Source organism: Amia ocellicauda, chromosome 10 (genome assembly GCF_036373705.1).
Source record: "Amia ocellicauda isolate fAmiCal2 chromosome 10, fAmiCal2.hap1, whole genome shotgun sequence".
NCBI classification, from domain to species: Eukaryota; Metazoa; Chordata; class Actinopteri; order Amiiformes; family Amiidae; genus Amia; species Amia ocellicauda.
This window is the reverse complement of record NC_089859.1, coordinates 30,702,529-30,720,827: the sequence shown is the minus strand read 5'-3', so window position 1 is coordinate 30,720,827 and position 18,299 is coordinate 30,702,529. Positions and strand designations below refer to the sequence as shown.

At 37.2% G+C, this 18,299-nt stretch overlaps 2 protein-coding genes across 2 annotated transcripts; both read left to right on the top strand.

The window, feature by feature from the left end:
• Nucleotides 1-5,533: 5,533 nt before the first annotated feature.
• On the top strand, nt 5,534-7,120 carry mrpl53 (mitochondrial ribosomal protein L53). Its single transcript, XM_066714613.1, has 3 exons — nt 5,534-5,667; nt 6,393-6,505; nt 6,922-7,120. The coding sequence occupies exons 1-3, from the start codon at nt 5,576-5,578 to the stop codon at nt 7,038-7,040; spliced, it is 324 nt and encodes a 107-aa protein (XP_066570710.1). The 5' UTR covers nt 5,534-5,575; the 3' UTR covers nt 7,041-7,120.
• A 2,215-nt stretch (nt 7,121-9,335) lies between these two features.
• Nucleotides 9,336-11,617, top strand: fabp4a (fatty acid binding protein 4a). Its single transcript, XM_066715888.1, has 4 exons — nt 9,336-9,488; nt 9,884-10,056; nt 10,207-10,308; nt 11,374-11,617. Exons 1-4 carry the CDS (start codon nt 9,416-9,418, stop codon nt 11,425-11,427), a joined length of 402 nt encoding a protein of 133 aa, XP_066571985.1. The 5' UTR covers nt 9,336-9,415; the 3' UTR covers nt 11,428-11,617.
• Nucleotides 11,618-18,299: the final 6,682 nt, after the last annotated feature.

Here is an 18,299-nt window from a genome sequence, read left to right as displayed (position 1 = left end):
AAAAGTAAGCTGTTATCTAATGAACCATAAGCAAATTGATTTTTCGCCACCCCAAGTCCAAGTGAATACAAAATGAAGTGTGTTTGAAGGTTCCTGCACTCTTGACGAACAGATATATAGGTTCCTATATTGTTTGTAGTGAGAGCCCCTTGTTAGCTTATTTGTTCTTACAGATTAAATGAAAGAAAGTTGAGTTGGCCTGTTCCACCCACCCTCAAGAAACAGCAAGACCAAACAACAAGACATCTGTGATGATTAATGATTTCCTGTGAACTGTGACACAGATGAAGGATTCCCTTTGGGTTTAAGACTTGAAGATAAGAGAGGAAGAAACCTATTTATAGGCAAAAAAATTGTCCAATTTAAAAATCCAGTTTCAGGATATACAATAAGTTAAGCATGAAGCATTGCACATCATTAGGACACTATTAAATCAAAATAGATACCAGTTTACATTATCTGTAGACATGATAGTTCATAGAACCAGTTTTCTTCCTATGGAACAGGAATTCCCTGGGCTAATTGTTCTCAAAACAAACAGACAAACCAAAAACTCTGACCTTATAATTAAATTCAGAGCAGTAGATGTGGGGGGATTCAGGTCAAGTTCAAAATGGAAAATGTGTAGGTTTGTGTAAGAATTGCTGTTTTTTTTTTTTTTACCACAGTACACCACTCTACACTTAACTGTTTTTACTACTGTATACTACACTTTTTAGTAGTTTTTCAGCAATTCATTAACCAAGGGATATCTGTACCACCATTGTTAATAGAAAATTTTACTGATTTAACATTCGTTTTGCATGTTGTCATATAACTTTTATAAATACAGTTGTCAAATGGTTAATTTTAAAACCAGTGAATAAAGTATTGTACTTCCTTCTTCATAGTCTATGAAAGTGGTTTAGTATTCTTTGATAAGGTAAACAGAGATAAATGAGCTCTGAATTATCTTATCACAAGTTTTCAACAGCAGACATAAGCCAATCAGAATTTTCCTTGTAACTGCCTCAAATTAACAAAGTCTTATATTTAAAGCTTCAGCAGATAAACAGTAACAGTAAAACAATACTCATAATCCAGTTCAAGATTTTCAGATAATGACAAAATATATTTATTTCACGCTTCAAATGACACTACTGAGAATATATCAATGACGCACTAAAGGTAATTCAAATAAATACATATTATCTATTAAACTGACATAACCATGTGTTCTTTAAAAAGCCAAAAGTTAAATTGAAATATTTGCCAAAGTGTGTGCAAGCTTCTGCTCACAACTGAAACTTAACATATTAATTTAAGTTTTAAAGGACATAGTTTAATAAGCATTTTCTTGAATTGAATTAATAAAGTAAGTACACATAATTCTTCTTCCTGACTCCTGATTGTCATGGTGTAGCGTCCATGATTATAATTGATAATTTCAATTCTTTATTTATTGACAACCCTTCAGTTCTATTCGTCATAGTTTATAAATGAACGCAGGAGCAGCTAGGGTGTGATATTGGTAAGGGACATGACCCTTTTAAAGAAGCCAAGTCTCTGTCAGCACTGCCTCACTCTGAAAGAATTCATAGCTATTTTAAGCTATTCAGGAAAGGGCCTTGAGGTTTTTAAGTTAAACTTAGATTTAGACAGGGGATAGATTGCTTACTGTCTGTAAATATTTCTATTTATATCCCACATGAGTTTGTGTTCACAATCTGATTCCCTGTAGATCAAATCGAAACTGTTGTGTATTTGATTTTGATATTTTTAGAGGGGATGTCTAATATGTCTAATAGGATATATTAATGTTTTACAACAACAATGGCACACACAGTAAAGAAATAAGGAAACTTAACAATTTAAATCATTTTTTTTAACCTTGTTAACTCCTGAGCATAAATGTACTAAACAAACCTGAGAAGACATTGTTATTTGAATTGTCACTACTGTAGTAGATAAGATAAACATTATATATATATATATATATATATATATATATATATATATATATATATATATATATATATATATATATATATATATACAGTGCTGTGCATAAGTTTTAGGCAGGTGTGAAAAAATGTTATCAATTAACTAAATGCAAAGTGAGTGAACAGAAAAAAAATCTACATCAAGTCCATATTTGGTGTGACCACCCTTTGCCTTCAATTCTTCTAGGTACACTTGCACACAGTCAGGGATTTTGTAGGCATTTAGTCAGGTGTATGATTAAACAATTACACCAAACAGGTGCTAATGATCATCAATTCAATATGTAGGTTGAAACACAATCATTAACTGAAACAGAAACCGCTGTGTAGGAGGAATAAAACTGGGTGAGGAACAGCCAAACTCAGCTAACAAGGTGAGGTTGCTGAAGACCGTTTACTGTCAAAAGTCATACACCATGGCAAGACTGAGCACAGCAACAAGACACAAGGTAGTTCTACTGCATCAGCAAGGTCTCTCCCAGGCAGACATTTCAAGGCAGACAGGGGTTTCCAGATGTGCTGTCCAAGCTCTTTTGAAGCACAAAGAAACGGGCAATGCTGAGGACCGTAGACGCAGTGGTCGGCCAAGGAAGCTTAACTGCAACAGATGAAAGACGCATCGTGCTTACTTCCCTTCGCAATCGGAAGATGTCCAGCAGTGCCATCAGTGCAGAATTGGCAGAAAACAGTTGGACCTGGTATACCCATCTACTGTCCAGAGAAGTCTGGTCAGAAATGGCCTTCATGGAAGACTTGCGGCCAAAAAGCCATACCTCCGACATGGCAACAAGGCCAAGTGACTCGACTATGCATGGAAACACAGGAACTGGGGTGCAAAAAAATGGCAGCAGGTGCTTTGGACTGATGAGTCAACATTTGAAATATTTGGCTGTAGCAGAAGGCAGTTTGTTCACCGAAGGGCTGGAGAGCAGTACACAAATGAGTCTCTGCAGGCAACAGTGAAGCATGGTGGAGGTTCCTTGCAAGTCTGGGGCTGAATTTCTGCAAATGGCTTTGGGGATTTGGTCAGAATTAATGGTCTCTTCAGTGCTGAGAAGTACAGGCAGATACTTATCCATCATGCAATAGTCATTAAAAACTATCTTCAGCATAAGAAGAAAAAGGAGTCCTGGAAGTGATGGTATGGCCCCACAGAGCCCTGATCTCAACATCATCGCGTCGGTCTGGGATTTCATGAAGAGAGAAGCAACTGAGGCTGCCTAAATCCACAGAAGAACTGTGGTTAGTTCTCCAAGATGTTTGGGCCAACCTACCTGCCGAGTTCCTTCAAAAACTGTGTGCAAGTGTAACTAGAAGAACTGATGCTGTTTTGAAGGCAAAGGGTGGTCACACCAAATATGGATTTGATGTAGATTTTTCTTCTGTTCACTCACTTTGCATTTAGTTTGCATTTGCTTTGCATTTGATAAATATAATTTATTAACATGTCTATTTTTGAAATCATTCTTACTTTACAGCATTTTTTTCACACCTGCCTAAAACTTTTGCAAAGTACTATATATACAGTGAGGGAAAAAAGTATTTGATCCCCTGCTGATTTTGTACGTTTACCCACTGACAAAGAAATTATCAGTCTATAATTTTAATGGTAGGTGTATTTTAACAGTGAGAGACAGAATAACAACAAAAAATCCAGAAAAACTCATTTAAAAAAAGTTATACATTGATTTGCATGTTAATGAGGGAAATAAGTATTTGACCTCTTTGACTTAGTACTTGGTGGCAAAACCAATAAGGCCAAACTACATTTAATATGAGATATAATATTTTAAAGCATACTTTTGAACATTTATGAAAGGCAGGAGGCAATCTAGCCCATCTTAAAAGACTGCAAAAAGATTATTAAAATAAGAATATAATGAACTGTTTCATGAAGTCTTAGGAAATCAGTATTCAAAACCCTGCACTGCAGTTGCTTTTAGTCACCCAAAACTCAGTTTAAACCATGTCCCTTCTGTTGCAATTCATTTTGATGTGTGTCCTCTATCAGATTCTTTATGGATGTTGAATATTTTAGCTAAACCTCTCCTGAGGTTTTATTCTCGCACACTAAAGATGTTCAAGTAATGTTCTCTAAATTCTCCTGCTTTTACAGGTGTTTTGTGTGATTATTATTGTATTAGAATAAGCGTTTATGTATTGCGCTATTATTTTTAGTTACAAAAACAATGTTCTTGCATTGTAGTGTAAAAAGATGACTTAGCATAGTAGGTTATTGAAATTGACTGGCTTTGGGGTTTATTGGGTTTTACATTAGTAGAACAGAATTTTGCAAGGAAGAGGTGAGTGCTGGGAATTACCATGCTCTGGATCAGCTGTAAATCCTTTGTTTGGTCTTATTGCACGCAAACGGGTTGGCAGTCCCACTTCAAAATACGGCCTTCGTATCTGATTTTCTGTTACTGACTGTTGTCGTGAGACCAAATCAGCTCAACCCATCAGAGTATATTTCTGAACACCCCACAGAGATTGACATTTAATGTCAAAAGGTCCTCGTTAACGAAAAGCCTGTCTGAGTTGTGTGTCAGTCTAAGACACTCGCTTAATTGATGCCTGAATTAATGCTACTTGACAAAACTGCCAACAATGGGAAAACTAGTGACCCTTTCCATGCACATGACCTCTGTCTCATCTCGGCAACAACCAACCACAGCTTATTTCCATCCATTCTCATCCTGTCTGTTGTATTGCCCATGCCACTTATATTCCTTGATTTGGAATCTGAAGGCATCACATTCTACTAATGGTCCTGTCTTTTTTATTTACCTGTCACTGTCCTCAATTTAACATCACTGGGGTCATAAAAACAAACGCTGCATAACATAAATTGGCATGTGATGGGAGCATGCCCGCTGTGGTTACAATATGTAATGGTAAAATTTGAATGTTAGTGAAAACATTAGATATGGTGTATTGTACATTTGAATGTACATTTAATATGGTAAACTAGCTCCATACACTCGTTTCTTGGCAAGTCAGAACATCCATTATCCATTAGTGCCATCTACTGGCATAAACAATAACTGCATTTATTAGTCAGTGTGTTGCAGACATCGAGGTATTTCAGCACGCCACACGGCACTGTATAACAATAATGTATTTTTTGTTTTAACATATACACTGTACGTACATTGAATAGCTAACCGACCATAATTTAATAGTACACACCATGTACATTGACCACAGTGGTATACTTTAAGCATATTGCGTAGCCAAGCAGCAATACACTGTACGTACATTGCGTAGCCAAGCAGCAATACACTGTACGTACATTGCGTAGCCAAGCAGCAATACACTGTACGTACATTGCGTTGACAGCCTAAGGAATACACTGTATTGTTTAGCCGACATACTAAATAGTGAATTCATTGTAAAATGGTATCCCATGAAAGTATAAGCAGCATGTTTATTCTACATTTTCTAGCAAAATGTAGCCTGATATCCCCTCAGCTATATCACCGTTCATATAATAATTCTACGCTTGCCTGCAGTACACCGAGGTGTATTCTGGGAGTTGGAGTCTGACGTAGGAGAAAGCGTAGAGGTGAAAGGTTAAATATTTCTGTGCGAAAATGGCTGCGTCCAAGGGGACACTGGTGCTGAAAGCTGTGAAGAAAGTGTTTGTGCAGTTCTGTCCTTTCGAAGCTAACGTGCGCTCCACAAGGTATGATACTGCGAGAGGTTGCTTAAAATGAAAAAGCGAGCGATGTTTCAGCGAGGAGACATGACCTTGAGTACAGATCGTAATTTACTGACATGCATGCCAATGAGCACTGTGCTGTATATTCGAAGGTAATAACAAATGAAGGGCAGCGTTCAATCCATTGGGTGCAACAAGCAGCAGGACAATTACTAGACTAAGCCCGTCATGCCTCAGTGAAAAACAATAATGTGCTTGTGATCTCCCAGCTTATCGTGTGTAGCCGGCTGCTTCGGGTACAGGCGTGCTTGAGACGGCAGTGAGAATAGATAAGACAGCAACTGCGAGCATCAGAGATTCCTGAGTGACGCATTGTGGCACAATGGCACATTGAAGCCTGCAGAGATTGGATCCCCCCATCATTTAAAGGGAGTGTCGGGGAGAGCTGTGCATTTCTAATCTGTTTCATCAGGAACATTTCTGCCTCTTTAGAATTGATATTTGTGATCACCGTACATTTAACTTGCATCAAAATCAGTTCATTTAACACAGACACGTACAAACCATTCTGCTGTTTTGCCATTGAACAGAAAAAAAACAAACGAACAAACAAAAACATTACATTTGTGTGGTGGAATACATTTAATTGAAATGCAACTTGTGATCAATGCTGTTTTTGAATGCCAGACAGGGTAAAGCACCTGTTACATGTAAATTCAATGAGTATTTGTGTGTGTGTCATTATTCAGGGAGTTTCTTGCTATGGTGGGGACCGAAAAGGCCAGGTCAACAAATGCCAACTGTGAATTTATAACAGATGTGAAACACGACCGATCAGATCCAGTCATTGACATTACCTTTGGTAAGTGAAACGGAGACTGATGCTGTAGTAACCTGAATGTATGGAACCATTTTAACAGTAAAATATATTTTGCATGCATCTTGATGTGTATCTAAGAATGCCTCTATGTAATAGCATTAGTAATGAGTAATAGCACTAAAGGGCTCGTGTGTTTCTTAAGGTACTGTGTTATTAGTATCAGGATTACTACATATGTGACTGAAAGAAACACATTTCCTACCATATAAACTACTTTAGCTCCACAGGGTTTGATGGGGTTATATGAAAGAAGACCATAATACCCTCCTGTTTTTTTGTAATGCATTGATTTGTACCTGGTTTTATAATAAAACTCAAATTAGTCTATGCATTTGATGGAGTGCATAAGGAATTATTTATATGGCCTTCTTCAATGTATTTTTATGTTTTTTATGCAGCTGATGGAGAGAGACTTGTCATGAAAGGAGCCAACCTAACGAGTAAAGAGATGTTTTCCACGCTTCAGGCTCTGTGCATAGCAAAGGACCCGCAAGCAAAAGAGGCAGCAAAGAAGTAGAAGGCGTTCCAACTGATTTATTTATGTGTATATAAAACAATGTGTTAATATTTTGTTTGAATAAAAAAAGGACAAAGTTACACTTTATTTGTGTTACTTTTTTAACCTGTAAAATACATACAGACTTATTGTTCTGGAAAATAACTGTGGGGAAATTTCTTACAGGAAAAACCACATGCATCCTCTTAAAAAAAGTTTGATCAATGTAGGCCTATACAGTTAACTGTGTAGCTTCCCACACTTATTATATTGACATTAGGTTTCCATTACTGAGAATAAAACATTGCTCAAGGAAGTTAGCAAACTGCTTACTGACTGACATTCGAACCTCACTGTCAAAACCATACCATGTATTAACTGCATCATCCTGTACAAGTTATCTGTGTTTACTGACCCATTTAACACTCAAATACAACAAACCTAAACTCCTACCATAGTCATCTGAGATAAGGCGGAAACATTGTCAAAGATATTTGGAAAATAAACTGTCACCTTGATATGATGCTGATTTAATTTGAATGAAAGGGGGTTCGTACTATTTTTGTTATTATTAAAATATATGTCAAGTTTACTTTATTTCAGTAAAAATGCAACCCTGATTATGAACTGGGCTGCTGCTATTTTAGAGGGGTATGTCAAGTGCTTTCATTAGTTAGAAGTTTGAGTTTTTATGCACAGATTCGGCTAACTTTGAGTTAGCCTACACTGGAGCATGTTTAAGATTAAGGATGTATTGCTATGATAACTTACTCAGTTGGACTTTAAGTTTGCTTTGAGGAACGGAAGAAGACAGACTGATGTCAAGTTAGTCTGAAAGTTTTCTGGCTAGTTAATTGTATTGCTGCTTGGCTTTGCTCACTTGACAGGGAATGATGGGAAGAGAGCCAAGGAGCTGCAGCAGAGGCACTGACTGGGGGGGAGGTGGGATGTGAAGCAACGAACAGTGTGTGTGTGTGTGTGTGTGTTAGGGACCCTATTTATTTATACTTCATTGGATGGACGTGACCTGAATCGAGTTTGTCTACTCCTGAAATGCTACAAATTTCAATGAGAATTGATCTGAGGTAATATATTTTAACACTGAATGTAAATCAAGATAAATGTGAAGAAGATGGTCTGAGGGGGAACAAAACAAAACAGTTACATCAAATCTTAGAAGTTGATTATCTAATTTCCCACATATAATGTTTCACACAAAAAAAGAAATATGGTCTATATAGCCTATACATATTGTCTTGCAATATGCTCCTATGACCAGAAGAGGTCAAACATTTCATAGCAGTTTATCACTGAACAGGCTTTGTCAATATTACGGGTAAGAACAATAAGCTTTATTATGTTGTAACCGTCGTAGAAGACTAAAAAGATCTATTTTGGTACACTTTGTTTCAAAATGGTCTTCTCAGACATCAACATAATGTTCTTGGGGATTTTATTATTTTGGCATTTTCTACAAAACACCATTCATACTAAACTTTAATGGCCACTTCAGACCTATATCTCAGCTAAAGAAAAAAATATTGTGACCTTGTATTTGTTCAATGTCACCCCAAGTGTGCTTATTCTTAAACACAACAGTAAAGTATATACAACTATTTAATAACAAGATGCCTAACTGAACTTGTAACTGAACTGCATATGAACTCAGAACTCAGTTGCAGTGACACCGATCTGCTATTCTTCCTGGTGTGAAGGGTATGATCTGCAGAAATTACACTGAAATACGGACACAATCAAGAAACAGTAACACAATGGTTAGTTATGTTTTTATGTGTGTGTGTATGTGTGTGTGTTACTGGATGAAACATGGTCTATTCTTCAACACTTGTTTTTGAGTGATCACAAGCACATGCCTGTTTTAATAAATGCACAGCTGTAACTATTATCACTGATGACCCCTGAATAGATAACAAACAAACGAAAAATAAATAAAAATAACAACACCTTCAACTTTGGGGTTTAGAACAAAGCTCTTTCTAAAACTTGCATGCAACAACTATGTATAAATCAACTGATTCATCCTGAAACACTTCACCCCTAACCGACACACACACAAAAATCAGGATTGAGCAACAAAACACAACTCAGTAATCACGTTTTCTTGTGTGTGTGTGTGTGTGTGTGTGTGTGTGTGTGTGTGTGTGTGTGCAAATGACATTTCCAAACCATTGCCACACATTTCTCCATGCTTTCCGAATCTGCTCCTCTGGACTGCTCTATATGCCGTGACGTGTCATGTGCTGATTGGCTGGCTGAAGGAGCCATGTGACGCCGGCGCCCTTTAAATGCTATAAACCGCGCCTGACCGCATCTTCCGCAGATCATCAGCCACCAATTAGCGCCTGCATCAGCCAAGAAAACCACACAGTGACACAATGGTGGACAAATTTGTAGGAACATGGAAAATGATCCATAGTGATAACTTCGACGATTACATGAAGGCTCTGGGTAAGGATGTGTAGTGATGTAGTTGTTCTGCTAGGAGTTTGGTTTCTGCAAAGGTGCTGTATTACTTTTCTTTACAGCATATAGTACATTCTGCTATTGTGTTGCTTATAAAGTTTTTTCTAGTGGTTGAATAGGATCTGAGCTTTTTTATATATATATATATTTATATATTTTTTTAATGTAGATTCGGATTCAGCCTTGTGCCAGCACAGCTGGCACAAGGCTGAAACCGAATCTGCATTAAAAAAGATTAGGTGCAAGTGCCTGTGATTATTCAACAAAGTACATTTCAAAAAGTACACCTGATTTGCATACAGTTTGTTGTTTTTTGTGTTCTGCATATTCACCTACTTAAATGCATATTTCTATCCCACCCCACCCCCCATGATTGGCAGGTGTGGGCTTTGCCACCCGGCAGATGGGCAACATGGCCAAACCCAATCTGGTATTCAGCGTGGAAGGGGACGTGATTTCTATCAAATCCCAGAGCGCTTTCAAGACCACCGAGGTTAAATTCAAACTGGGGGAGGAGTTTGAGGAGACCACCGCCGACGACAGAAAGACCAAGGTGGGTGCTAGCGCCGATGTGCCCCCCTCCCCCGGTCCAGCACAGGGGAGTGAACAGCCCCGGAGGACGGGCACCTTGGAGGGCATCAGTGCCCGCTGATGGACACGGCACTGGGACACCAACGAGGCGTCTCTCTTTTTCTATTTCCAGACCAAAGTTACTATGGAAAACGGCAAACTTGTGCAGAAGCAGTCGTGGGACGGCAAGCAGACGACACTAGAAAGAGAAGTGAAAGATGGAAAATTGATAGTGGTAAGACGCCTGGGTATTCAATATTTTCTGCTGGGGTTGGGGGGTTTATTAGGCACTGTATCGACCACTTAATGAAACACGTTTAAAGTCTGAATGGCTTTTTCTGGGTTGTATTTTTATCCTGAATTTCCCTAGAAACTCAGAAATGGGGAGATCTGGGCAATTTTTCTTGTCCATGTGGTGCTTTAATATCCCGTGGAAACCAAGTCCTTTATAGGCACCACAGAAGGAGTCAGTCCTGCAATGATGGATTTGTCTGAAAGAAAATGTTGTATTTGTATATTATGGAAAATGACTACACAGCTGGCCTCCCAGTGTGTCTGTAGTTGCACACTGACTCATTTCCTTGCCAGTATTAATTTAAATTAATTTAGCATCTGGATTTTTGTATTTAGTGAAGGACTGCAAGAAATTTGATTTGACATAAGGATTGTTGGTCATGTTTTACTTATTCTGTAAAGACATAATTTATTTTGCCTGGGATAATAGTTATCGGGTATTGTGTTAACATTCCCCAACATTGGATGTTGATTGCAAGACATATTGAATTAGCCACAATTCCTTGTTTGAAAATGGGTTTCCTAAAACAGACCTGTTTGTCACTGCTGGAGAAGTAACAATTTGTCGATTCGTGCAGACACCTGGAAAACACATGTAGTTTGATTTTACACAAAAATATGTAGTTTTTGTTCTTTGTACTAAAGATGTATAAAAAGATGTGTCTTCTCCTGATTCCAATATACAATTGTGAGTATATGGTTGTTTTAGGATTTCCACCATTTAATTCAGATGAGCCCAAACAGCCAAGTGTTTTAAAATGATCCTATTTAGCCTAATCAAGTAACATCCCCCCTGGCCAGACTGCAGCATTAATACATGTTTGAGATAACAAAACATAGAAAAGTATTCAATTATTCCTTTATACAGATACAAAGTGCAATTTCCACCTTTTTAAATGCATACACATAGCAAAAATAGCATGCAACATCTAAGTTGAGTGACTTGGCATGTTAGTATGAAGACATTTGTATGTAAACTCTCCTAACCTGTGCCCTTGTCTTATAGAAATGCACCATGGGGAATGTTGTGGCCGTAAGGACATACGAGAAAGAAGCTTAATGCTATTCAGCTCCCGAGGAGGCTGGATTTTGAAGACACCCAGCTCAGTTCAATGAGCGAAAGGCTAATATACTGCTTGTTTCCTGCTCATTTTTGTAACACCAAAGCCAATTGACATTGCACACTTTTTTTGAGAAATGATGCATTCAGTATTAACTGCTGTGGTTCTTAAATAAAACTTTAAAACATTTCCATGTTTATGGGTGATTCATTCCCCCCACCCCCCAAAGAAAACAATACCACAACCAGAAATGAATTAGGAGTGTATCAATTGGAATTAAATTGGTTTACAAAATTCTTGTAATGTTAAAAAGCGGTATAGAATTTAATCATTTTAGAATGTGTGCAGCAAATCTAAAATCGCACAATATTGGAAAGAGTTGACCTTGGACATAAAGATCACTGTTAATATATGCTTGCACAGCCTTTTTTTATCCAACACTTTCCTTCCTGTTATTTCAAAATGTTTCTTTAAATGTTAAGCCCGCATGTATAGGACAATAGAACTGTTAATGGCTGACATGTCAATGCACGATTGAAGTTGGTGAAATAATGCTGAGCTTGTAAGCCCACGCATTGATATGCCCACAGTAAGTTGACAGAAACTGCTCTCCCTTTTGAACACTGGTCTGTTTATAAAAAGAATGCCCAAGTGTTACAATTGCTGACACAAACGTACTGACATGTGACTTGAACAGGGCTATGCAGTCACCGAAAAGCTGAGATTCACATTCCCTAACTTGCACAGCTGCTTTTAGCAGATTTCTATTTGGTTTGGATATGGACAAAATTGACCCAGTATTTCCCACACTCTCTGGCACCTATAAGTTTCAAGAACATTATATTTGGGACATTTCTTCTCTGAGCAGGCTGCTGAAGGATGTTATGTAAAATGGAAAAACATAATCTTTCGGCACTACTTTGATCTACATTGCCCACTTACCACAGTGACTTCTTTAACAAGAATACTGTATCTAAGTAAACCCACCTGTTACAGCAGTCCTCAACCCCCACTTACATGACCAATTGATTAACAAGGGTTATAGTAAGGCTATTCTCTCTTCTCCGCCAACCATGACAACTCCCTGCTCCAAGAACTGGTGTATAAAAACAAAAATAAGCCAGCGCTATTTTTTTTTAGTTCTGTCCCATAAATAGAAGAGTTCTTTAAAATTACTTAATATTTTCAGTCCGCTTTACTGTTGTTACCATTTCTGCAGGAAGCTTGTCTTAAGAGTTCAATGATTTTTCCCTGTGGTTGTTGTAAATCAGAGCTAGACTCCATTCTCTCACAAGTATTTGGAAATGGGAACACATGGCTGTGAAATAAATGACGTCAATGTGCTAATTCACACACGCTGCAAAAGTGTTGTAGTTATAAAAATGCATCTAACATTGACCTAAATATATGAGTTAATTTCATTTCAAGTTGTTTTATATTCTAGTTGAGAATGTCTTCCTTTTTTGTTGATGAATGTTTTGCTTCATCTTCAAAATGTGAGAATCAATGCAGCTGCTACACAAACAACCTAATATTATCATGGTTGCATTTCTGAGCACTAAGTGTGAGATTTGGTGATATGGTTTAAAACCCAGCAAAGTTACATTTGATGTTCTTATGGTTTTACAAATACAGAAATACAAAGTTTAAAAGTTTCAGGGCTGGTGTGTGAGAGGACAAAAGCTGCTGTTTACCTTTTGGAGAGGGGTCAACTTTTCGATCAGAGGAGATCATAATAGATTTTATAAAATATGTTAATAAAGAACAAGCTGTCCAAGGTAAGAGATTATATAGATTTGCTTTTCAGATGTGTTTACTGTTTACAATCGAAGCAGAATATGTGTGCTCGTGTTTTCTACACTGCAGAGAATATAATCATTGGCTGAAATACAATAATACAGCTCATTACAAAAGTGGCCAACGAGAATGCTCCACAACAGGAAAAGGGCAGATACTGATTAGAACTAACTGTGAAAACAGCTGAGGCAGGTGGAATAGTTTGCCAGGTTTTCAATCAAAAATAACATCCTTTTACAGAATACAATGCATTTGTGTCATGCCTTTACTGTGTATAAAGTTTACATTCAACTGTACATAACACCTGGACCTAATTGATCACAAATGCCGCTTATATTCGAAATATACATGCAAAATGTATGTACAGGATGTTCAATCAACTGGTATCTTTACCATTTTCTCTTTTAAACAAAAATATAGTTTAATGAACAATGTTAATTAAAATAATTGAATCACTGATTAATATTTTTTTAAATTAAGAGTGTGATTACGTTTGACTACAGCTATATATAAATACTTGATTTACTTTATGCACTGCAAAACGCAACTATTTCAGAGCAGCAGAAACAACAACAAAAATAAAAATAGTAATACTTCTTTTTATTATCCTCTACTATATAGATTTCAGCAGTTCAGACAGCCCCCTATAGACGTAAGTGGAAGAAGTAGTGATTGAAGTAATGGAGTTATTTTGGCCTTAATTGGAACCCCCTCACATGATGGATGGAGCCAAGGAAGTGCTACAAAGGCAGAGACTGGGGAGGTGGAGGGAGTTTAAGCAAGAGGAAGTGTGGTTGTGGCACTATGTCATTGAGCTACTGACGCAGGGGATGCAACTTATTGTGGCATTTATGATAATGTGTGAATGTGAGGGTGCATCTCATTGGTTGTGCTTGGAGCAGAGAGCAACATGATTGGACGGTTATCCTCCTCCTGAACTCTAGCTATCGTGTGGGTTGAGAATACTACCCAAAGAGGGGTGGGACATTTCTGGTCACCATGGGGAACTCATGAAAGCATTGTCTAACAAAGCTGCCTATAGGCCACAGTGTGCTGTCGCTCAGGCAGACCGCCTCTGCAATGCAATGGCTGAGTATTCGTAGCATCAGCTCTTGTTCCCAGCTGCACATACAACTTTGGGATCTTGCTCCCCATTTCTCCCAGGGCTCTGGCAGCTATACTTGCTCTCTCCTTGACATGCAAATCTCGAGGAGTCTCATTAACATCTCCACTATATTGATCTCAAAGTAGAGATCTGAAATATTTATTACTGGATTGATGTTTTGTTTATTTTAGCGCTACCACAGAAAATAATATGAACTCTTCTCCCTAGTAGTAGCTTTGTCATGCATTGTGATAAGTTGTTTAAACAAGACAACCCTAAGTAGAACATAAACATAATTATAGCATTCTAAAATGGGGTTCATCTGATCTTGAAGGGGTTATGACTTAGAGATTACTATGTAGATATGCAGGACAAATTACAGCATGTTTATTGCATCTTTTAAAAACGTACTGTTCCCATGCTGAAGCCAAGAGTTTGTTTACATTTTGTGTGAAAGGTGAAGAGAGCGACCCCCCCTTTATAGAGGTCTGGATAAGATCTTTTTTAAATAGCACAGGGTTCAATACTTGGAATAATTTAGTGTTGTACAACCACTAGAGGATTAATTAGTCTTTGGGGAAATGAGTTGGGCTTCCTCTCCCATACAAACACAGAAACAATCTGGCAGTGATAAGTGAGGAATGGAAACCTCCAGGGTCAACAAGCCTCTTTGTTGAGTATTACTGATTTGATTGTATACTCTTCTATGGGATGCATAGATTTTGATTGTTGTGATACTTGGAAAGATACTGAACAGTTGTATAAGACCGCCATAAGAATTTGGTAGTTTCTAATTACCTTAAAACCAAGATGGAAATCAATGACACGCCAACATTTGTGTAGTGACCGATCAAGCGGACAGCAATTAACTTATGTTTAATGTCACAAACTAACTCAACATGGCAGCACTGTACCTTACTGTATATTATTATATGAAACGAGAGTACCGTATCTAGTCATGTATGCAAAAGAAGATATACTGACATCTATCGGATGGAATGTAGAACTCATCAAGAGAATACTAGAATGGAATTGATTGATTGACTCTTCTCCAAGTGGTATTCAATGCCGTTTAAATATTTGTATACCCTTATACTGATATGTGGCTTTCCACAACTTTATCCTGGAGTTGTTTTGAATGCTCCTTGGTCTTAATGGTAGAATCTTCACTTTGTAGGCACTATGAGACCTTCCAGAGACAGGTGTATTTAATCTGAAATCATGTTTTTTATTGCACACAGGTGGATCCAGTCTATGTATTATGTGAATTCTGAAGGTAATTGGTTGCACCTGAGCTTATTTAAGAGTGTCAAAGTGCAGTGGGTAAATACTAATCTAATGAAGACTTTTCAGGTTTAGATTTTTAGAAGAAAAGAATTCAATTTAAATGCATCACGATTTCAGCTTGTAACACATCAAAATATGAAAAAATCCAAGGGGGGTGAATACTTTCTATAGCCACTGTATGTGCAATGATATATTGAGGTCAAGTGTAAAATAACTGATTCACCACAGGGTTAAGCAAGGTTCTCATTTTAGCTTAATTTGAGAAATGAGCTCATTCCTCGTGTGACCTTAAAACATCTGGAAATCTCTCTAACAAAAATAAAAACTTCCAGCCATTCTGTTGACCTTCGTGCCACCTGAAATCCCTGGTGTTACATTGTCCTCTTCAGCTGCAGCTATCCAGAGAAAAGTTCAGGGCTGAAGCTGATGGATGTTTTTACTTTCACTTATTCCACATTTGTGCTCCTGTTGATTCCAACTTATAGTCAAATTCACGACATTAAGAATGTGTTAATTTTAATTCACCTATAAAAAGGAGAATCGATCAGGAGATATAAAGTTTACTTTAGGTTTTATTAAATACATACAGAAAGACAATATACTATATATTTTTTTTCTTGATGTTTTGTCTCAATATCATACACTTATTTGCACTGGATCCAGTTTCATAGACTCCTGTTTTCAATGTTTTATACCCTTGTAGACACACAGTTACTGCATTCAAATGTTTCCTTTTCTTTTTTATATATTGTGATGTCTGCATCAGTGAATAAAATAGGGATCTGTTTGGTTTCACCCCACAGTTTAAAATGAGAAACCAACAAAGAAAATTACTTCTCTGCAGTGGAATAGCATTTTAATGCATTTTAATTATGCTGTCTGATAAGAGCCAGCATTGCACTGAAATGTTTGCTCAGCACCGACCCCAGCATCGTTATAGACCACGCCACTGTGGGCACAATATTCCAGCAACAGGCTTTTTTTTTAATCCAGTTATCATGAGGAGGAACAATGATATGAGCACACCACTTCAGCAGTTATGTACTGTGAATTAGCAACTGATGCAAAAACAGCGAGCGCTGACCTCTGTTTAATAATATAACCCTTGTTTACAATACTCAGAGTGAACAATGCAGGGGCTGTTTGTGTTTTTGTTTTAAAATCAAATAAAATTAGATCTCACACAGTGTCTCGTTTAAGGCAGAAAAAAAGAGCTTTTCAAAAATGGGTTGAAAAAAAATGTTTTACTTCAGAACCGCTTAGTTTGTTGCAGGAAATGACCAGATGTTCTGTACAGACAATTAGATTTTTTGGAATAAAAACATGCTGTTAATTGCAATTTTCAATGTTTTATCAGAATTCAACTTTTTGCCACTAACCCAACCCACTGTGCAAAATTTGCTTCAGTGTTCCTTTATTGACAGTTAACAGAACAGAACATCATCTCCTGAACTGATCACCTTCAGAGACATTCCTATGATTCCAAAGATCCATGTTTATCCAGGGTGGAAAATAGAAAGAGAGCAGACTAATAAGGAGAGAGAGAGAGACAACAAGGCCCTGTTTACACTGGCAACTGCATCCGTAAAATTGAGCTCACTTTGCTATCTGCTTCCACAAGCGGCCAGCCACACAGGAAATACATGTGTTTGAATTTGTAGACCAACTGGAAATAGACAAACACACAAGCTATATTGAAAGATAGAATGTCACGTTAGTGGATTCATTATTAAATTAAGGTTTTATTAGCTGCATGGAGAACATAAAAAAAAATCAACAACAATAATAACAATAATAATTTCAATAAAACAACCGATTTTAGTTTTATTTGGTAAAGCACCCTTTGCAAAGTTGCCAAAGAGCATTTCACACATAAAAAACCCCTCAAGAATGTGTTCTTAATGCAAAAAAGTAAATGTAAACCATTAGGCAAGGAGGAGGGAAAAGCAAAAACTATAGGATGACAAATCAGAGACAAATTTCTCTGGGAGTCTATAGCTTAAGGCCTAGGCCTATTTATTTATTTATTTATTTATTTATTTATTTATTTATTTATTTTTCTAGTCTTGCTGGTAATTTAACCTGTTAGAATAAAATATTGCCTAAACATGTTCATCTCTTGCTAATGCGTGAACGTAACTGAATACATATATTTCTTGGAATTGTTTTTGGCCTTGCTTTAAAAAAAGAAACACAACACTAACCTACAACCTGTCTGGGACCTCCTACAGCACATTAAGTTTTGACAGTGGTCTGCTTTTGCAAAACAATCACAAACGGGGACTATGGGCTGAAGCATGAGATTAAAAGAAGTTTGCATCAAAATACACTGTCCTAAAAGAGGATACACAGATCTTGGTTCAGGATGTAGAGTTGTGTGTAACATTTTTAAGATAATACAATTCTTGAAGACACAAGGGATATGTGCATTAAAAGGCATTTCAAAATTAAAAGTAACACCCAGATTCCTCACTGAGCATCTGAGATCACAAAACAACTAGCCAAGGTCATGGTATTTTGACTAAAGGATTTTATGTTTTTATTTTATTTTATTTTTTGTATCAGACACACACCACACCAAAACTAAAGCTAAAAAACAGCTCTAGATAACAGAGTCTGTTGTCATCTGCATAAAAATGAAAAACAAAAGACTCTTCCTTTACTCAAAACATTGATTTGTTT

Coding starts and splice junctions, on each gene's coding strand:
- mrpl53 (XM_066714613.1), top strand. CDS start 5,576: ATGGCTGCGTCCAAGGGGACACTGGTGCTGAAAGCTGTGAAGAAAGTG. Junction 5,668..6,392: donor GCTAACGTGCGCTCCACAAG/GTATGATACTGC, acceptor GTCATTATTCAG/GGAGTTTCTTGCTATGGTGG. Junction 6,506..6,921: donor AGTCATTGACATTACCTTTG/GTAAGTGAAACG, acceptor TTTTTTATGCAG/CTGATGGAGAGAGACTTGTC.
- fabp4a (XM_066715888.1), top strand. CDS start 9,416: ATGGTGGACAAATTTGTAGGAACATGGAAAATGATCCATAGTGATAAC. Junction 9,489..9,883: donor CGATTACATGAAGGCTCTGG/GTAAGGATGTGT, acceptor CATGATTGGCAG/GTGTGGGCTTTGCCACCCGG. Junction 10,309..11,373: donor AAGATGGAAAATTGATAGTG/GTAAGACGCCTG, acceptor CTTGTCTTATAG/AAATGCACCATGGGGAATGT.